This window comes from Mesitornis unicolor, unplaced genomic scaffold, assembly GCF_000695765.1.
Source record: "Mesitornis unicolor isolate BGI_N332 unplaced genomic scaffold, ASM69576v1 scaffold3243, whole genome shotgun sequence".
Taxonomy (NCBI): domain Eukaryota; kingdom Metazoa; phylum Chordata; class Aves; order Mesitornithiformes; family Mesitornithidae; genus Mesitornis; species Mesitornis unicolor.
In genome coordinates, this window is record NW_010175247.1 from 37712 (window position 1) to 59148 (window position 21437).

The 21437-nt window shown below is 39.1% G+C and overlaps 1 protein-coding gene across 6 annotated transcripts in view; it reads right to left on the bottom strand.

Annotated features, from left to right (window-relative positions):
• ENAH (enabled homolog (Drosophila)) overlaps nt 1-21437 on the bottom strand; it is a 50613-nt gene that overhangs the window by 5810 nt on the left and 23366 nt on the right. For 2 of the 6 annotated variants that reach the window (XM_010181306.1, XM_010181307.1), the window contains 7 exons: nt 14123-14442; nt 12114-12914; nt 10030-10337; nt 9624-9769; nt 9160-9214; nt 8798-8846; nt 5144-5210 (listed from right to left, as the gene is read on the bottom strand). In XM_010181306.1, the coding sequence (XP_010179608.1) occupies nt 5144-5210; nt 8798-8846; nt 9160-9214; nt 9624-9769; nt 10030-10337; nt 12114-12914; nt 14123-14442 (1746 nt within the window). Of the gene's footprint in view, nt 1-3325; nt 3389-5143; nt 5211-8797; nt 8847-9159; nt 9215-9623; nt 9770-10029; nt 10338-12113; nt 12915-14122; nt 14443-21437 lie in introns of all 6 variants that reach the window. The other 4 variants (XM_010181308.1, XM_010181305.1, XM_010181309.1 and 1 more) reach the window with 4 other exon arrangements.

Sequence of the window (21437 nt, forward strand, 5' to 3'; positions counted from 1 at the left end):
CTCCAAACAGGGATGGATGGAAGGTTCGTATGGGACAAAGAGGGAGGAATTTTCTGCTGTTCCTAATTACATTTTACATCTTTGCTAACATTCTCTCTCCATTACTCTATAAAATGTTAAGCCAAAGAGAAGCTGTTGATAAAATAACTGAAAGTTCATGTCAAGAGGTTTCCCCAGCATTTAGAGCTATCACAGTATGCTAACATTAAGGAAGGGCAGGGTATTAGTAGACTAAACTGGGTCCTATTTCATTGTACTTGTATGTGGTATCACTGAACAAAAAAGCCAAACTCAGTGTCTCACTTCAAAATTCTTACATAGGAAGAATTCATTAAATATAGCATTTTTCAAGATTCGTTACCTGAAGGTGCAGCCTTATTTATTACAAAGAAAGGTGGCCAGCAACAAAAATGACAAACCAGCAGGAAAGGCACTTCATCTTCTCTCAAATACACAGTATAAAACCATCACTTTTTTTCAGAATAAAGCAGAACGTGTGAGGGTTATCCATGTGAATGTGAGCAGTTATCCATTGCTTTCCATTTATTTATGTATTTTTAATTTAGCTAACACAGAAAAGCTGTGTTCTCACTCAGAAGAAACAGAATAGTGCACCCATACATATCTATGTTTCTTTGTTTTTACAAAATCATTACCTTCAGCTTTCATGCATCTCCTCTTACAAGACAGCAGTTTATTAATGAATAGTGTGTTGGATGACACTGTCTTTGTTCAATACAAGCTGAATGAGCCTCATACTGGATTGTCTTGACTTTTATAACCTGACAGGACTCTTTTCTTATTTGCAAATTGAAGGAAAACACTCAAAATGTGACTCCCAACAGAAAAGGGCATGCACATCAAAATGTCATTTTGATACTACAGGAACTTTCACAGGCTTGAGGCTCTCCAGCAGATACTTTTACCACTTTTAATTTCTGTGTGAATAATGTTAAGAAACAACAAGGGACCCAAGAGTTGCCTAATTTTCTCCCCCTAACCTATAATATGGCATGCCTTTGTCACTGAAGAGCCTGGCAGATTCAAAAAGTATCATTAAAACCTTCATACATATTCATAGCTACCAAGTAATTCTGGTGACAAGGCATTTTAAATTGGATACCTGAGCCCATTCATCTTTTTAAGGCAGTAACTCCAGTGTAGGTAATACACACCTCTTGACATTTTTTTAATGCTTTGTGATTATTTCTGTGGACTGACAAGTTATGTCAGGCCTAGTAGCATCCATTTAGGACAAAACTGACAGCAGTTAACCATGCAAAGCAGAGTCAGAAGGGAATATATAACTGGTCCTTTGCTGCTGGACTCTGCACCAAAGCAGAACATCCAGTGCTGTTGTACCAGCTCGGTTCTTCACTTGGGATCGCAATACTCAATTGTTACAGCTGTTCAGAGAATCTACATGTAAGTTCCAAGAGGGAAATTGCTGATGTTATCATTGCTTGAAACACACAGAAATGAAATATATGATCCACTGAGTAAGACAGAAGATAAAATATTCAATAACTTGATAGTGGAAGAAGCTGGAAAATAGAATTCACCTTGTAACCACCAGAAGGTCTACAGTGTGTGCTAATGCTATGAAGACAAACCACAGTTTGGGACCATTTACAAAGCTCTTCAGATACCGATAGTGCTTAGTTCCTTATGAAAGGAGTCCTTGCTCATAAACATTTACCAAGATGATATCTTTGCAATTGCTAATTCACCACATACTTGATATTTAAAGTGCTACTTGCAGTTCATGCCCAAAACTGTGGACACTGACTTACTCCAAGAAGAACAGCATCAGTTTTCCCAGTTTCTCCATGTATAGCTTCTGATAATTTCCATTCACTACCACTTTGTTCCCATACACTATGGCATTACAACATATACACAACATGGCTGAAAAAAGAATCTGTCCTCCCAAACTCAATTCCTGACAAATGATAACAGAGACCTGCTACATACCACAATGGAAGAACCCAAACAAGAATATACTTTTAATATTTTAATAAAATGACTTATAACTTTAATATTTTCATGAAGGGCTTTAAAGAAAAGCTCTCTGCAACTAGACTGCTTCTTGTTTCTTTTGCTTCAAATCTTTAGAATAACAAGACAGCTTTACCAATCACATGCCATATACTCCTGCTATCTGCAAAAAGTTCAACAGGAAAGCCTCTTTATAAACTCTACTGTTCGGTCTTAAGAATGTAGTCCATTTTTGCTTTCTGAAATGCAAGACATTCTTCATTCAGTCAAATATGAAAGATCATAATTTGTAAACCAGAAATCTTCTAATCTCAGGCGACATTAGCTTTCTCCCCCTACCCCCCAAACTATCCTCTTCTTCTTCAGCTTGCTCAGAAGAAAAATAATTGGTGAATGCAGTGGCCGTTAAAAAAAAAAATTAACTATTGAAATGTAGCGAATGAAACATCCCAATCATTCGAACCTAAGATGGCTAAAGAGCTCTCCCGTGTGGTTTCTCATAGCATTGCCTAACAGGACAGTAAGGCAACCTTGGCAAGCCCTAAAACACCTTAAATCAAGCATGCAAGACAAAGATTTTATTCATGCCAACATGCAGACTACACCACCCAAGTTCAGTAGCTCAAAGGGGAACTTTTCATACAAAAGATCAGGTAGTCACCACAACAAGTGCCGTCATGAAAAACAAAGCTGGAATTTGACTCAGTAATTCCGAGGGGCTCTGCAATACTTCTACCCATGGAAAGCTCTTGAAACCTATCAGTTTTTTATGACTACCACTATAGAGAGTCAAACTGATATCTACAGCTTAAAATACACATGATGTTAATTCTTATTTATGAATATGTTTCCAACAGAAACATTAAATTATGTTTAACAAGCCGTTTTCTTCTCTCCGCCCTCCCTCAATATTTAAGTCAGACAAAATCTATATGTTATCTTTACTTATTTTGTGAAAAGCAGATGGGAAAACTCACCTGGAAAATGAATTGCTATTCCCGTGTACCTAAACCTACATTTCTGAAAACCTGCTTCTTGAAACATCGCAAATGGTTCACTAAATCTTGGCATAATCAACAGGAATTTATACCTTCACAGGTGGCGACTGCCAGAAAGCCAGTATTTCATAGCTGGTTCGAAAGTCATCTCAACTCGCCTTTGGTACCATCTGCTTTTAACTAGTCCAAAAATGGGCTCAACCGAACGATGAAAATGTGAAGAGGATTGTGGTCATGCCTGTGGTGATTACCAATCCATGTAGAAAAAGTCCAACCCTGAACTGGTCAAAATGGTTATTATGAAGTCTCAAATCCCAACAGGATGATACCTGTTTAATGAATCATAGAACCTGTTTTCAGAAGCAAGCAGATTTTTCCATGGAGATTCCCGTCTATGAAGGGGAGAAACACTAACTTAACAAGCTATAGTAGGTCTTAATTACGTTCAGTTTTACCACCTTACATACCATAGAGCTTCACTAGTTGTGTTCCGAGACTTCCACCTGACTGCTTCAGGAAGTTCTAAAAGCACATAGCTTAAGTCTTTTCAAAGTCTGCTACTTAAAGCGCCTGATTTTAAACAGGACACTAGTTATTTAAAACAAAATATTTAAAATATTTAGAACACTCATTCCGAATAACACTTCCTTCATTGTCTACCTGTTTGGAAGCTCTGAAGAGAAAATTTTGCTTACTTGCCAGTTTCTTAGGTACGCTTTGTTTAATCTTTAAAAAGCTGCTTGCTGAGATAAACTTAGCAACTGTAGAGAATTAAGAAAAATGCATGGATATTCAAGACACACTTCTACGAATACCTTTTCCTTCCTGGCCCATGAAACATTCCTCATCCTGGCAGGGCGAACTGAACACTGACTAGAGAACTGTACCAGCACTTTTAAAATACATGCTATGGAAACTTCCAGCACTGTAAAATAATACTGACACTCAATAAACATGGAATTCTTATTTTTGAAGTACTTGTAGAGTATATACCCAGTAAGGCTCTCATTAAGCTGAATTCTATCAACATTTTCCATTGGATGACTGAAGAGAAAAGCCTGATGGAGAGATTTTCTCAATATGTCTCAAAATAAATCTCAAAACTCCTCTGTACTCCTGAGGTTAGAAAACATTTTTAAACAGATCTCAGTAACCTCTGAATTTCACCGGTTGAAATAAGATTGATGAAATAGGATGTATAAAACAGTTTGCAAGAAGCTACAGGTGTAGGGACAGGTAGAATGAAGATTTAAGATCTCAGACTCTCCAAAGGAGCATAATATGGAGAGTTGCAATATTTATTTATCTTTTCAATTTCTTCATTTGCTTATCCATAGCGTAGCCAAAGAGCCAGGTCAGTAACTGTCTTAAACAATATGAAACCTAACATTCTCTTTAGGATTCCTTACACAAATAATTTTTGTGACAAGCTCCCCCTCAAAACCATGATCTGCTTGAAAACGAGAGACTTTAGTTAAAGTAGGTAAGACCTACTGAGGGGTGAGGGAAAAGAAAGAAGGGGGAAGTCAAGGCTAAAAGTAAAGCAGTATTTTGTTACACTGACAGTATAGCAGAGAAGACATCATCACCGATGTCACCCGCTTTTTGACAAAAAACAAACCAAACAACCATAATCAAGGCTGCAGACATTTTGAGCTCCTGGAGTTAGTTATTTCTGAAAGACAGACAAGTATAGTGATATAGGCTGAGAGTGTTTAGTGCTGCATTTTAGAACTGAAGACTTCGATGGCAATCTTGACAACAAGTAATGATACTTAGGGAATAATTAGTTTTTCTTCTCTAACCACCAAATCCTGCATAGCTGTTTCCAGCAGGCCAGAGTTTTAAGAAGAATTCAAGTAGTTTCAAACATAGCATTCTCAAGTTCAACTTGTTCTTTTGTTTTCTCTCAAGAAATTCAGGTAACTTTGTCACATTATCACAGGTCAGAATCCTTTAACCTCTGTATGCAGAATAAACAGGAATTGTAAAATGAACCAAAAGTCTTCTGCTGAATGTAAATGGCAATTAAATATACCTCAAAAATAATAATAAAAACTTGCTAAAGCAGCCATTTTCAGTATCTTTAGCAACATGAGCAACAACAGCAAACGTAAGGAAGAGACAGCTGGTACAAAAGGGAGTACCTGGAGATAACAGGTGACTTGCTTCCATTCACTGTGTTTGTTCTTTCCCAAGGCTTTCTTGTTAGCTCTGGAAAACATAACAAGAAGATTAAAAACTGTAAAACTGTCTTTTTCTATTCGTTGTGTAATTTATGTGAGGAAACTTCAAGTACTGGGCAACTTAAGTCGGCCTTTTTTTGGTTTTTGTTTGGTTTACTACATTGCATTAGTTCATTCATAATAAGCTACTTCCTGTTATATTCATCTTATTTTTAGTCATACTACCATTTATGTTGTGATAACATCTTAAAGTCTCACTTTTGTACTAAACATTGTAAATGCCGTTCGATTCTTAATCCAGCAGGGAGAAGTTCTGTCTGTACTTTATGTATTTTATTGCTTCAGTCGTGTAACAAGGATTTCTGGAACTATAACCAAATAGCCAGCTTCAAATACATAGGGTTTAAGCTAACTAAGTTTTCCTGAGCTGTTAATGAATTATATAAAATTAATTCAGTGTCAATTTCAGTGAAGCCATAGCAGGGATAATACAACCTCACACAACTAGAATACCTTTCAGCAACAGGTATTTATTTTCCACCGAAGTCTTGTCCCCCAAAACATACTTCTAAAGTTGCGATATATGATTTCCCTCCTTCAAAATAATACAGACTCAAAACTAAAGGTACATTGCCCTTGGATCCAGAAGAGATTGTAGCTTGTCCAGTATCACAGGTGGTAGGTAAAATTTTACTGTGCATCTCTTCTCCCATCTGGGCATCTTATACTCTATGGGCAAGGACTCTATTATACAGTGCCATAAAAGAACTTTTGGACCTAGTCTACAGACATGAGGCAAATTTGTATCCAAATTTTAAAAGCCCAATCTATCTTTATACATGCTCATGCTTCACTTTCCATTATGGAGCCTACTTCAGCTCTTAGAATCTTCTCCAATAAACTTTGACTCACTATCCTGAGTTCATTACAGTGAACTAAAGTCACATGTGAAAGCTAGCCATATTGTGCAGGTTTGTCAACAGCAGACAGACAGAAATCACAGCCGAAACAGGGCAAACAGTTAAGAACTGTTTAAAACAGTTAAGAACTGTTTGTGTTCTTGCATGGTGAATGAGATTCATTTTTTCTTTTAGTGTCCTCACCTAAGCCCTTCCTCAGGACATACCTATTGCCACAAATACTTCATTCCTTATGGATCAGATTTTAATTCCTTACCATATGTACAAATTAAAACAGTCTTTGCTGTAGTGTGAATCCTTATTACTTACTTGCTGTTGTTACTTACACAGGACTTTAATGTACCACTGATCAACTTTATTTCAAAGTTTAGGGTTTATTTATTTGTTTTGTTCCCTTTCTTTTGTATTGCTCAGCTCTGCTAAGCTGGGCAAGCTGAGAGCAGAAATGCTCTTTCAGAGTCTCATATTGACCAGAGAGCTTTCTGGGATGCAGTTAAGTTACTATGAAGAGTATCTGAATTTCAGAAGTCTGCAAGCATAGCCTGTGACCCAGCATACTAGAGGTTGACAGTGCTAATAATAAGTCTTAAGCTTAATTTGATATGCCAGGCTTCAGGACTCGATCTGCCATATTTTAGCTGTATCTGCAAAATTATTTGAGAATTTTTTGCTGTGGCTGCAGGTTGCTCAAGGACCTTATGATTATCCTTATCTAGCTGAAACAGCAACATTATTCAAGAGTCATGTATTGGCTGCCTATCCCATGGTTTTGAGCTTGTTTTGTTTATAGTATTACCCAACACGTGACCATGTGTTTCTTCTCCTAAAAGGAATATATCATATACAGAGAAGGCCTAATATGTGTAAGTAATCATTGTGTAACTCCCTCTGTAAGCAACAGGAGAGAGGGAAGGGGTAGGGGAGGAGAGAGAGGGTGGGGGGGGAAGAGAGAGAAAGAGAGAGAGCAAGAGAGAGAGAGAGAGAGAGAGAGAGTGTGTGTGTGTGTGCGCGCGCGCGTGTGTACAGCCCCTTAACAGAGCTGAAATGTATCAAAACAAATGCAAGTAGACACAAGTTCAGGACAAAAAAGAAATGTCTTCCCTTTCAACATCATACTCCCCCCAACAAAGAATGTGGAACTCATAGTTCACCACAACAGCACACAGGAAGTGTAACCACACCACCAAAGATCGAGGTAAATGCTAGCAAGTCTGTATGGCAATTTTACTTACATTATTAGTGGTAATTAGACATAATTACACTATTTTTTGACATGGTCTCTGCTCAGTATGCCCAGCACTCCTCTTAAACATTTTAAAGACATGTTGCAATGATGAGGCACAGCATTACCAGAACATTTTACATCATCAAGAAATGAAGTGAAATCTCTCCATTGGAAGGAAATAGTCAAACCTCTGGATGTATTTGACATTTTAAAAAAAGTTTGATAAAGTTTCTTATAATGAAAATCAATTAAAAGAACCACTTCACTTCCACTGTTTTTGATTTCCCTCTTTTGGGCCTACATTATTAGAAGAAGTGTTCCAAAAGCAGTCATTTCCCCAAGGTTAATATTGTCTCTGTGTTTAAGAGAATTAAGCAAACTCTTAAGCTAAGGGAAAAAACAAAACCAACTTGATTTGTATTAATTAATTTATTGCCTTGCAGTCTACTAAGAGTTTTCCAGTTATTTCCATCAGGACACACTTAGCTCCTAGCTCCCCTTTTTATCCCATAGCCAGTGGCTGCCTGGGTTTTGTTCACCCTACAGCAATGGTTTTCAATATTAAGGCCTGCACACCATCAAGTGGCTGAATCATCCAGTGAAGTACACACATGGGCAAGTTATCAACAGAGAAATCTAGAACATACTGAAGACTGCTATATTCACTACCCAGTCATTTTCCTTCTGCTTCCAGTATCTTTTGGGAAAACAAACCGCAGCTTATATGGCACATTCTCTCCTTTTTGTATGCACATAGGAGGATGTGGCCAGGGAAGCTACAGATACAAGAAAGTACTACTAAAGGATAGGAAAATAAAGTCTTGAGTGTCAACCTGAGTCCCTGTAACACAAGCATGTATGAGTATGTATGAATACATATGCAGGCTGACAATACATCTTGGCCAACTACACAATTAGCAAGATGTAAGCCTTCCTTACTGATGGCAGCAGAAGTGTTGGTCATGTAGTTCCTAACTCTGCCACTTGCATATGTGGAATCATATATATCATATGAGGAATCATGGTTAGGAAATTTCTACTCCATACACCTATAGTGATTTAAAAAGGACACCTGAATGGGAGAAAATCTTCACTGAAGTACCTGAAGTGGCAATTGTTTCTGTCTGACTCTCACAGTCTCATACATCTGCCTTGAAGGAAACAAACTGCTATCCCAATTTGTGTCCTGCAATGACAGACAACTTGCTTTCAGATGTGCTACCAACTGCTTCCATGTATCAGCCACGTAGGTTCAACACAGGAGGACCCTGTATCAAGCACAGTGTTCTAGTAGATGTTCTTTTTATCTGGCATCTTCTGAAACACTTCTGAACTAGGACCCATTCTACAGCAAAATGCCAGCCTGTAATCATGGAAGAAGAGGCAGGCTCCAAAAACCAGCACAGCTGACTAAAATTTGTCACTAGGTTTTGTCATTAGTCACAGAGTTCACAAATCTGTGCTACTTACCAGGTGTGCTTGTTGACGAAACCTTAGAAGCTGAAGACTCTGATTCATCCTGATTAAAAGAGAGGAAAGAGAGAGAAGGGGATGAGGAGGATGAGAGAAGAAAAAAACACCACCTTTGACTCTTGTGAATCTAACTGTTTAATCTCAACCGTTTAAATATTTCTCTTTTTATACGGATTTAAATGGTTCTGTTCAATTGTATGTAGAAATGTGCACTATGCACTTCATAAAATAGTGGCTATGTATGTGTATATATATGGTAAAGTATAAATAATCTCCCATTAGAGAGAGTACACCATGAGAATCTTTCCCATTATCTAGTATTGAATAATGCAAAGTAGAAAATTAATATCTCAACTCACAGCTTTATCTTCTTTCTGCTCTGATTCTGTTGATCCTTTTTCAGCAATTCTTCTCCTATATGCCGAAACAAAAGTTACCAAGATTATCATGGCTTCAAGATAGATGAATGTTGTTTAGTGTAATTAGAGATATATACAACTGGATAGTTAGATAATTGCAAATTAATGTTTAAAAATAAAGTACTTTAAAAATACTTTCAAGGACAAAGCACTCCTGCCAATGTGACTTTGGACTTATTTCTCCTCTTGAAGTCTGTATCCCCCGCCCTACTGCTGCACAAAGACTTACACAGAAGTATTCAATTACACTCAAGTAAAAATGGCTATTCACAAAATATTATCTTCCCAAAGCAATCGCATGAGCAAGTCAATGTTTACTTGATCCTTAGCCAACTGAAAACAAAATACCCAAAATCCTACCTCTATGATGACCAAGCAGCTAGAGCACAGGAAGAGCTGCTTACCTCCTGGCCAGCAGGGCGCTCATTTCTTCCATCAACCCACTGCCTCCCAAGGGAAGTGGTCCATTTCCACGGCCACTGTCTGTTTTGGATGAAGCAGAGCCACCTCCTCCTCCTCCTCCTCCACTTGAACTGGAGGAGTCTTCACCCTTTGTAACACACAACATAACAGTAGATGCGCAAATAAAACGATAGCCGACTTAATGAGAGAAGCAAAGTTCACAGACAAGAGAAACAAATGCATAAAAATGTGATGGGCTGATAGTATATCCTGTAACACTTCAATAATGAGTTAAGCCTACCCCGAAAGCCTTGATGCTGCTATTAATCTTGAACAAAAATTAAAACCAGTTCAGGAAAACAAGATTGAGAGACAGGAACTAGAAAAAGAAACAAGAGTTGTATTTACCCGTGAGACTTTCCTAAGTTTGGCGCCAGCAAGTGCAGCTGCTAGTCCAGTTAAAGGGCGATTTTCTTCGGACACAAATCCCACTGAAAATCCAGAGGCAGGGAGTGGGGGAGCAGGAGGTGGAAGGGGAACGGAAGGAACTTGGCTGGGAAGTGGAGGAGGTGGTGGTGGCGGTGGTGGAGGCCCTGAAGGTGGAAGTGGAGGTGGTGGTGGTGGGCCAGGAGGAGGTGGGGCTGCTACTGAAGACTGAGTTGGGCCGGGGGGCAAGGGAGGTGGGGGAGGTGGTGCAGGTGGTCCTTGGACAACACCTAGTATCAAAGAGAAAACAAACAGGCCATATTAAGAATCTAGAAAAGAAAGATCTTATGTCCATTAAATACTGCTTCTTTTGCTCAGTGTATGAGACATTAATACTGGTAAGGGTCCTTTTTATAGGCAAGAAAACACTGCAAGGTGAGAAGCATCCTTATTAAATGTACTTAAAAATATATTACATAGTATGCTATAAGAGATCAGAGAATTTCAAAGACTTTTACATACAAAACCCCTCCAGTCAGGTTCTGTGCTGCAACCAAGAAGAATCTTACACCAGGAAACAGGCAAAGCTTTTATACAGAGTCAAGTAAGGCATGAACATACCATGTAGAAACAATACTGTTTGTCCAAAAGGTGCTAAACACGGAGTGACTTTTCATTGACTAACAAGCATTTAACACACTACCCAAACATCTGAGCCCTTGAACTGTTTGAGTTCCAATACTAATTTCTAGGTTGTATAAAAATCTTTCCTCTAGAAAACATTCCAGGAATCAACTTTAATAATTTAATACAAACACTAATTAGTGAGTTAGAATACTGACATATTTTAAGCTGATGGGAACAAGCTCTTCCATTTTTTATCTATGATTCCTTTAATGCTTTAAATTCAGATTGATATGCAATATAAAATGTGTTTTGAAGAAGGAATCTGGTGATTACTGTGTTATTATTATAGAAACAGTTTAAGAAATTTTGACTAAGAAAACAGCCCCACACATCATCCCCCTGCCTTACCATAAGCTAGTAAAAAATGCTGCGCAACCACCTTAAGCAACCTCTGCATGCAGGAACTTCACATGTGAGTTTTCCTGGTTTTCTACTCTGCCAACCATTGTGTAAATTTAAGAGCCTTTAAAACTCTTGGCGTCACTCAACATCCAAGTGCACGCGTTTACTCCATACTACAAGTGAGGCTGTTCACCCTATTTCCACTCCATCCCAGAGTAGCTCAAACCTTCATTTAAGACAAGAGGATATGCACAGGATTTACTCTGCATGGCTTGTACGTGATGAAGCCACAGTCTGCTCATGCCCCAGGAGCTCCTCTGCCAGCACTTTTAGCTGAGCTACTGTACACTTATGCATAAAGACCTAAACATATTAAATCAATATAAGAGCAGGATTCAGGTTAACCAAGCATTTACATCCACGTAAAATGCATTTCTATCAAACTGGTAGAGTGTCCCTTAAGACTGTCACCTGCTTAACCAAACTTTTTTTCTGAAGTCTGTTTAGCTACACTGGTAGAATACCATAGGAAGACTTGTGCATATAGCTATGTATCAAAATACAACCACTGACCAGAAAGTAATGCTGCAGTTGTTACACACTACCTTCTAAATTAGAAAGTATATAGAATATCAAAGTGGCTCAGATTATTCCTTGCTTGAGGTCATTCACATGTCCAAAGCTGCACGTAGATTCTTCCGTATCAGCTGCCATGAGGAAACTAATGATGCTGCCTATTAACACCACGTTCCAAAGAAACTAACAGTGTAATATTTACCAAACAAGTATTCAACAAGTGAGAGCTCAAGAAACCAGAGTTTTACTTATGGCTGGCCACAGAACACCAGCTCTTCTCCACAGAGCTTTAAAAGTTTCCCTTACCCCAGTTTTCCAAACGGTATTTCGCTGTGGTATTAAGATCACTGCAACTTTGGAAGCATTGTATTAATTCTTCAGGGTAGTTAGGGGCTTTGATACCAATTGGTTTCGACTGCATTCCTGATTAGTGCATTAGTAGCAATAACAGAAAGCCTTACCCTGCTGGGTCGTAGGTTCAATCGGCTGAGAGGCTGCCTGCAAGACTGGCTCAGAAGCAGAGGAGTCTCCCAGCACAGAGTTTAGAGAGTTCTCAACAGAGGCAGGGGTAGCTGCAGAGGGAGAAGGGAGAACACTAGGCTTGGATGAGGGAGTTGAGGCATTCGGGGAGTTGGGAGAAGGAGAAGCTTGAGGTCCAGAGAGTGACAGAGGCGGAAAGGAAGGCAGTGGGGGGGGAGGAGGTGGCAGAGGCGGAGTCGGACCTGAGGTAGAAGGTGAAGGAACTGGGTAAGCCAGGTTTTCAGGAAGCCCGTTAGGAGCTGTGGGAGACGTGGACATTTGGGTCGCTGGATTAGATGCCGACACCGGGAGGACAGGTCTCGGACCCGTAGCTTTGCCTGGTGGACTGCTTATCATTACTGGAGGAGATGGGGGGAGGGGTGCAAAACTGGGCGCGGACCAGGCAGCAGGCTTTGTATTTGGTGGCAAAGTTGCCATGGCATTGACAGGAGAAGGGGGCCGAGAACTTTTGTTCAGTGGACGAGGAACCGTAGCATAATGGGGGAGAACAGGGTGGAAAGCCGAGCCTAAAGATGTAGCAAAACGGGATGCAGAGTGCCTTAGAGGCGGTGTAGGGGGAGTGGAAGTCGGTGGTGCAGAAGTCACTACAGCGTACTCCGGTGCGGCCTCTGACATTGGTGCTGAGACTGCTTTTGCATATGATGGAGGAGGTGCTGAAGGAGGCTGGCAACTGGAGTATTCAGGAAGTGGAGTGCTATACGGGGAGTTGTCGAAAGATGGAGCTGGATAGAAGATGGAAAGCAGCAGCAAAGGCAGGACAAAAAAAGGAGAAAGAGAAAAAGGGAGCTAATGAAGCAACAAAACCAGCATTCAAACAAAATGTATAAATGTAGACTACAGTTAGTACCAGAGGATTAGGCACAAGTGAAAATAATGTTAGGAAAGTTTTACATATTATCAACAGCTGCTTTTAAATTTTACCAACTATTTTTGTGCCAACATTTGAATTTACACGTACATTCTCAAGTAAGTTTTCTCAAATCCCATCTGTGAGATGGATTAGATACAGGGTTGATTAAAGAGCCTTTTATCAGCTTTTATGTTCTTGTTTGGTTGCAAACCGCAAGCAAGTGTAGTGATCTTAACATTTGTTACAACTCCACTAACAAAACTCCTATTATAGGCAGCAAGTATCATCTGTTTCTTCCCCTGAAAAAGCTCTATCGCAAACTTCAAAGTACTGGGAATAAAACTCTCAATAAAATCCTCTGTTCTGAAGCGACTAGCTCTTACATAGTATTCCTTGACTTTTACCATAAGTGGACTTCTGATGCAAGTTGAGTTTGTTACTAGAGAACAACCAAGTGCTTGTTCCATTATATTACCAAAATGAGAAAGCTTTCAGTTATCACTGGATACATTTCCGCAGGCAGTGCATTATCTTATCTACAAATACATATTATATATTTCACTCAAATGTTACTACAATGATAAATTAAGCAAGACTTCATACTGAAAGGCACTTCTCACACTATTACTTTGCCTTATGTAGGTACATACTTTCTACATTAACACACTCAACCTGCTATGTTTGGTTGGGGCTTTTTTCCAAATCATGTAATGACAATACATCTTGTTTAACAGAGCAAAGAAAGATAAGGTATTTAGAAATTTTAACTCGTATTTTAACCAATGTTGGAGGTACCCAACATGATTCAAGTTCTTCAAGCGATCAGAGAATATGGCAATAGAGTGAGCAAATAGCGCAAAAAAATGTATTTCAGGGTTAATGGAAAATTATGACAGTGAAGTCAAAGATCTTGTACTTCTTGCCATAAAAAGGGAGCAATTCCAGCAAAAGGAAATCTGAAATACTGACTGTTGTCACACAACTGTACTCACTGCCCTTTGTTGCTTCTCTCCCACTCCATCACTCGAACACATAAAGAGTAGTCTGGTACTTGAATACACTCAGTTTTTCAATTCTTACCAGCATTTGAAATTCTTCTCTCTCTTTCCCATTCCAATTGTTCCCTTTCCAACTGTTCTTGCCGTTCTCTTTCTTGCCTTTCCCGTTCAAGTCGTTCGAGTCTTTCTCGATCCTGCCTCTCCTTCTCTTGTCTCTCCCTTTCTAGGCGTTCTTGCCGTTCCCTTTCTTGCCGTTCTCTCTCCAGTTGCTCCTGTTCTAGTCGCTCTCTTTCAAGTCTTTCCCTTTCTAGCCTCTCTCTCTCCAGCCTCTCCCGTTCCATTCGTTCACGATCCAGCCTCTCCCGTTCCAGCTCCTTCTGCCTCTGTTGCTCTTGCAACTGTCTACAATCGTGAAAAAAGGAAAAAGACTAAGCTGCAAAGCAAAAACCAAAAAAATCAAGCAACTGTTAAGAGGATAAGAAGAGATAAACTAATCATCAATCGTTGCACCAGCGAGAACAAAAGCACAGCATTTGTACTGACTTAAAATCCTTAATTCTACATGTTTTTCTGAGCTGGATAATAGTTGTATTATACTTACAGTAAAAATAATCATATATCCAATTTCCCCTTAATTAATTTAACGTTCTCAGAGACAGCTTTCAGGAGTAAGAATAGAAAGCTGCTGCAGATAATCTACTAACTGATGCAATCTTATCAGTTTGGCATATGGAGTTACATTTGTTCTTTGCACAGTGTTTTATACTTGAAGCAGTGAATAAAAGTACAGTGAAACAGCAGTAACACAAATAGTCAACAAAAAAAACACCCAAGAAAATTACGTTTTTCAGATAAACTAGTCAGCTAGTATTTATCCAAATTGTGCACAAGCATCAAAACGTATACATTTCCCTCTTCACCTGCATACTACTACACACAGGTACAACTTAACTGGCATCAAGATGAGAACACCCTGAAGGCAGAGGAAAACTAGGTGCAGCAGCCAGGGAAACACTACAGGGAGCTGGCAGAGCTTCCAGCTCATGGGAGTCTTTGCAAAGGAAAGCAGAGAGGAGGAAGACACGGAGAGGAGGAAAACAAGTGAAAGCCAGGCAGAGGAAATATAAAGAACTTTCTAAGGGTAAGAAGAAATAATGCAAAATATGCTGCCAAAGCCACTAGGGAGACTGAAAGAAAGATCTTTCCTGCAAAAATAAAGTGGAAGAAGCTGTAAACAACTCTTTTTCTTTTTTCCTCAGCTTGTTTTATATTTTCTTTAGTTTTGTTTTGGCTTTTTAAAAAGTATATTTAAAAAAAGATACGTTTCTAGTTGACTGAAAAATAGCTTTTTGATTTTCAAAGCTTTTTCATCTCTTTGGGGTACTTGCTACTAAAACAAAAATACGGCACATCCTCCCCAAAACTGTGGCCAGTATGTTCCTGTCAGTATGTATCACTGAAAATGTTATTATCCTCTATTTGAATACATATTTTCCAAAAAATCATAACACTTAAAAAGAAGAACTTGTATGTAACACACACAGCCATTTTTTTCAGCTATGCTTCAGGTGCAAACTGAAGATCGCTTCTCACCAAAAATAAAACAGGCAGCTTTTAACTACAAAGCAAAAGGGAGGCCTAAATTTTGACACCTTAAGCTACAAGATATGTGTTTTCTATAGAACGCCACTGGGGAATCTTATTAGAAAGGTCATTAGTAATTCTACACTATATGCTTAGAGCCATGCAAAACTGAAGCTTGAAAATGAAGGGAACTTCAGCTACTTCATTCCTATTCATGCTCAGAAAATACTGGCAGAACTGGAAACCCCAGCTCATACAATGTTACTATTGAAGTCCATCCTCTTCCAGAACAATGTTTTTCCTTTAAAACAAACAAATAAACAACTCTCGTAAAATACTGAAATTTCGTAATTGTTCTCAGCAATTAAGTTCCAGTTCTGTACAGCAAAAGGACTCTTCCCTGCTCAACTTGTACCCAACATCCTGAGAAGCTGCAAAATAGTTCTGCTATCAGTTCTTCCATCAGCTCCTGCTCTCCCATATAACCAAGTTGTAATAGCAATCATTAAAAAATAAGGCTGCAGTTCAGCTGGTTACATCCTTGATTTTCAGCCTCTGAAGTCCAACAAAGAGTCTGGTAACTGACTGATACATATTTGGAACCAGTAAAGGATTTCTACAAAATATCAAGAGAATACAATATAAACCACAGAAATTTAAACTCCAAAAGAGATTTTAAAAATATTTTTGGCATTACATTTTTGCTTGCTTTAAGTTGTACAAAACTAGTTTTACTCTATACTTTTTCCTCTCAGATAAAATCTGAGGAAAGCATAGTTTTAATCAAACATAACTTCAGCTTGGTCATCTTCAACTCCCTTTTTGTAAAGGAGAGACGGATGCACAGGCGTTTGTAGCTAAAAGGCTATTCATTGCAGGAGTCAACATTTACAGACTCGAAAGCAGCTTTTGTTTATTTTGTTCAATCTTTTTCATTAGTTTCCCAGAAATTAGCATATTCTAACTAGAAATGTACACACCGTTAATCCTAAAACTAAAATGTAGCGAAGGCATTGGAAATTATAAACATTTCATGTTATATTTAGTTTATGAAACTAAAGGGTATCAATTCATTGGGTTTAATAACACATCAAGCAGCTGCCAGATACTTAAATTTTCTTTTTCTTAAATTCTTTATTTCTTTACAGGAACAGAACCTCAATAAAGGTCACTTCTCACAAAAGAGCAGTGTCACTGAGGCAGTTCTGCAATAAGCCATGGCGAGAGCTGTGCCCGTTTCACATTTTCATAAGCAACCTGGAAAGAAACAGCAAGGTGCTCCTGACTAAGCTCCTTAACATTAAATTATTTAGGATAGCAAGGATGATGACTAATTACAAAGAACTACTATGGATCTTCTAATTCAAAGTAACTTGGCAATAAAATTGGCAAATAAAACTCAACTGAGATATAACTGAAGTGATGCAGAGGAGAAAGGGGAAATCTGCCAAAGTCATATATAAAATACTGGACTACAACTGGACTCCTGACTCAGGAGTGAGATATTAAGGTATGACAGACAGTTCTATGACAACATCCATTCAACAAAGTGTTCTGTTCTGTGAAAACATAAACCAGATGCTACACATTAGGAAAGGATTAGAGAGCAGTAATCCTCCTTTGCAAACTCTGCATCTCTGTTCTCATTGACTCAAACAGGGGAAAAGGGCAGAAGGGAAAGGGTTCCAAGAGCATCAACACTACAATAAAATGTAAAAATATAACTACACAAAGCTAGAATTCTGCATTCTGGAAAAGACAACTGGAGATCTACAAAATCCTAATACAACAGCTGGGAGGAAAGAGTAGATGCAACTAATACTAGCAAAGCTCAAAAAAACTTTAAAATACAATAAATAAATTTTAAAAAGTGAGCACCACTGCATGTCAGGCAGATAAGCTATGGAACTCCTTGCCAGAGTGATTCGAAGACAGAGATTCAAAGCCCACAGAGGAAAAGAAAAACACCATGGAAGGTTATTTAAAAAACAGACATTGCATCATGCATAAGAAGCTGCTGAACAAAAAATGCCCAGAGGACTGGAGAGTAGCAGGGGGAAGTATTCTAGGCATTTGCCCTGGCCCAGAAGAATGGGGGCTTTTGTTAAGTTTTTACTTAAAGCTCTTTTAACTATTGAGAGGAGTATGTCCACACGTGTGGAAGGGAGGAGGGAGACATGGACGATGAGATTGTATATAAATGTCTAGTCTACCTTTACATACCATGTACTTACATGCAATTTTAGCTAAAGCAAAAGATGTATACCTAAATCAAACTGCTTGTTTGGAATTGACTAGTTCTCCTAATATGCGTGAACACATTCCCGAGGCTCACCTATGGTTGTTCTCCTCTTCAGAGAGCTATAAAGACATACAATGCCCATGTGCCATAACAAAATGTACCAGAGTGTTGATACGCTTTAACCTTTACCTAAAGCAAAAAGTATTTCAGTCAGCAATCAACACTATTAAACTGTATTTATTGGTTGTCTGAGATACAGCTATATGACAGTGACTTTCACATACAGAGGACCTAAATGGAAAGTTATCATATTTAAGTAAATATTGAGTGGTTCAGTAGTTAATGTTTTATTTTAGTAAAAGAATAATAAATTTCCATTTCTTCAGGAAATAAAGGAATAAAACCAGGGTATTTTTTAAACATACAAATAAAAACTATGAACAAGTTGAGCACTTTGCTCACAATACAAATGCTCTACCGAGAGAGGGCAGCAAAATACCTTGCAAATATTTCCTATCTTATACCATGCAGTAAGATACATGAGATCACAGAATCATTTGCTTGGAAAAGACCTTTAAGATCATTGAATCCAATCATAACCTGTCCACTATGAAACCATTAATCTAACCTAATCAGAACCTGTCTTTTCAATACCTCCAGGGATGGTGACTCGATCACTTCCATGGGCAGCCCATTCCAGTCCCCAATAACCCTTTCAATGAAGAAACTTTTCCTAGTATCTAATCTAAACCTACCCTGGCACAACTTGAGGCCGTTGAACCGGCCTCTCCAGGTCCCTCTGTAGAGCCTTCCTACCCTCAAGCAGATCAACACTTCCACTCATCTGTGAAGCCTGCATCTAGAGTCATCTGTAAGCTTACTGAGGGAGCACTCAATCCCCTCATCCAGGTTGCTGATAAAGATGTTAAACAGAACTGGCCCTAACACTGAGCCCTGGGGAACACCACTTGTGACTAGTCGCTAACTGGATTTAATTCCATTCACCGCCACTCCTTGGGCTCAGCCATCCAGTCAGTTTTTAACCCAGCAAAGAGGATGCCTGTCCAGGCTGTGGGTAACGGTGTCAAAGGCTTCACTAAAGTCCAGGCACACTACATCCACAGCCTTCCCCTCATCCACTAAGTAAGTCACCTTGTCATAGAAAGATGCCAGGTTAGTCAAGCAGGATCTGCCTTTCATAAACTCATGCTGACTGGGCCTGATCTTCTGGTTGTCCTGGAAGTTCTGCATATTGGCACTAAAGGTGATCTGCTCCATCACCTTCCCTGGCACCAGGGCCAGACTGACAGGCCTGTAGTTCCCCAGATCCTCCCTGCAGCCCTTCTTGTCAATGGGTGCCATGTTTGTCAATCTCCAATCAAGGGGAACTTCCCCGGTCAACCAGAGCTGCTGATAGATGATGCAAAGGGGCGTGGTGAGCACCTCTGCCAGCTTCCTCAGTACTCTGGGTGGAACCTATTCACCCCCATAGATTTGTGTTATGTCTAACTGGCAGAGCAGATCACTAACCATTTCCTCTTGGATCATGGGAGCTTTGTTCTGCTCCCCATCCCTGTCTTCTGCCTCAAGGGGCTGGGTACCTGGAGAACAGCTGACCTTGCTATTAAAGACTGAGGCAAAGAAGGCATTAAGTACCTCAGCCTTATCCTCATCCTTCGTCACTGTGGTTCCTCCTGCATCCAGTAAGGAATGGAAATTCTCCTTGGCCCTCCTTTTGTTATATATAGAAACTTTTTTAATTCTCTTCTGGAGAATTAGCCAATTTAAGTTGCAGTTGAGCTTTTGTCCTTCTAATTTTCTCCCTGCGTGACCTTGCTTCATCCTTGTAGTCCTCCCGAGTTGCCTTTCCCTTCTTCCAAAGCTCAGAGACTTCCCTCATTTTAATGAAATTCAGCCAAAGCCTATTCAGTCAGGCCAGTTTTCTTCTCCACCAGCTCATCTTTCAGCACATGGGAACGGCCTGATCTTGTCTCCAGGATTTTCTTCTTAAAGAGCATCCAGCCTTCTTAGGCTCCCGTGCCCTTCAGGCCTCCTTCCCAAGGGACTCTGTCAACCAGCCTTCTGAACAGTCCACAGTCTGCCCTCCAGAAGCCCAAGGTGGCAGTTCTGCTGCCCCCCTCCTTACTGCTCCAAGAATCAAGGACTGGCTGTCATTTCCTGATCACTATGCCCCAGGGATCCTCCAACCATCACATCACCACAAGGCCTTCTCTGCTCACAAACAACAGGTCCAGTGGGACACCTTCCCTAGTTGGGTGAATCACCAGTTGTGTCAGGAAGTTGTCTACCACACACTCCAGGAACCTCCTAGACTGTCTCCTTTCTGCTGTATTGCATCCTTGAGAATAATTTTAAGTTTAAATTATTCTCATTATACATTGCTGAAGCATCCATTTTTGTCAACAAGGAAAAGCAAATAAATCCCCAAACCAAAACACCATAACCCACTACATTTTTACAGTAGTTTTAACTATTTTAATAAACTTTTCAGATAGGAAACGAAAAGTAGCATAGGTCGAAACACCAGTATGCCAGTAACGCAATCAAGTTGCTTCAACACCACCCAATGAGCAGGGATGAATTTCACAAACTAAGAACTAGTGCTTAAATTAAAAAATAAATTTTAAAAAAAGGATATTTTTTGCATTAAAACCCTCAGTTTTTGTTTAGTTTGCATTAAATAATGTCATTTTTTTCAAATTTTGTCAGAGATCAAAACTGTATTATGCAAAAGCATTAGTAAATTAAGAAGAGTCACTGCACATCAACTGAAGCATTTCTAAAGTGTCAAGACTTTGGTAGTTCTAAAACATGGAACATCTAAGAACATTGTGAAAGTAACACATGAAAATCCTTCAGCCTCAGAAAGCACAGTATCTAGCAACCAGGATAACTTTTGAAAAATCCAGAGGTACTAAAAATTCCCCAGAAAGCTATTTTATAGTAAGATGCTAATTATGCTAAGGCAAAGTGATTCTAATTATTTTAAAGGTGAAGAGCTAATTAATGGCTAGTTGAGACAGTGCTATAAAATTGAACAGCAGATCAGTCACACACAACGTAGGTACTGTTATACATGGTTTTAGATTCAAAGAGTCGATTTCAGAATAGCTGCTAGCTTTATCACGCATTTTACAGATGAAACTTCCTTTTTGGATTTTAATTAGTTCCATGCTAAAAGTATATTAGGAAATGTCACCTGGCAGGAAGAGGATGGGACAGGACACACCAGGTATTGGTTATTTTTTGTCTTTAATTTAACTTACTTTAATATTGCAACAGCTTTTAAAGTTATTTCCCTTCTCTTTTTTTGCCCTTATACTTTTACAATATAGTTATTTTGCCAATATACAATTAAAGTATGAGGAGATATAGTCAGAGGATGAAGAAAGAATCATGTTTACAATACTAACTTGTGACTTTGAACTCTTATCAGCATTAATCCTCCAGTTCTTTGGGAGCCAAGAATCAGGAAGCATGACCACATTCTTGAAATAACACAAGGAGAAAAACCCAACTAACAGAGTAAAGTACAAACTGTTGCATTCCT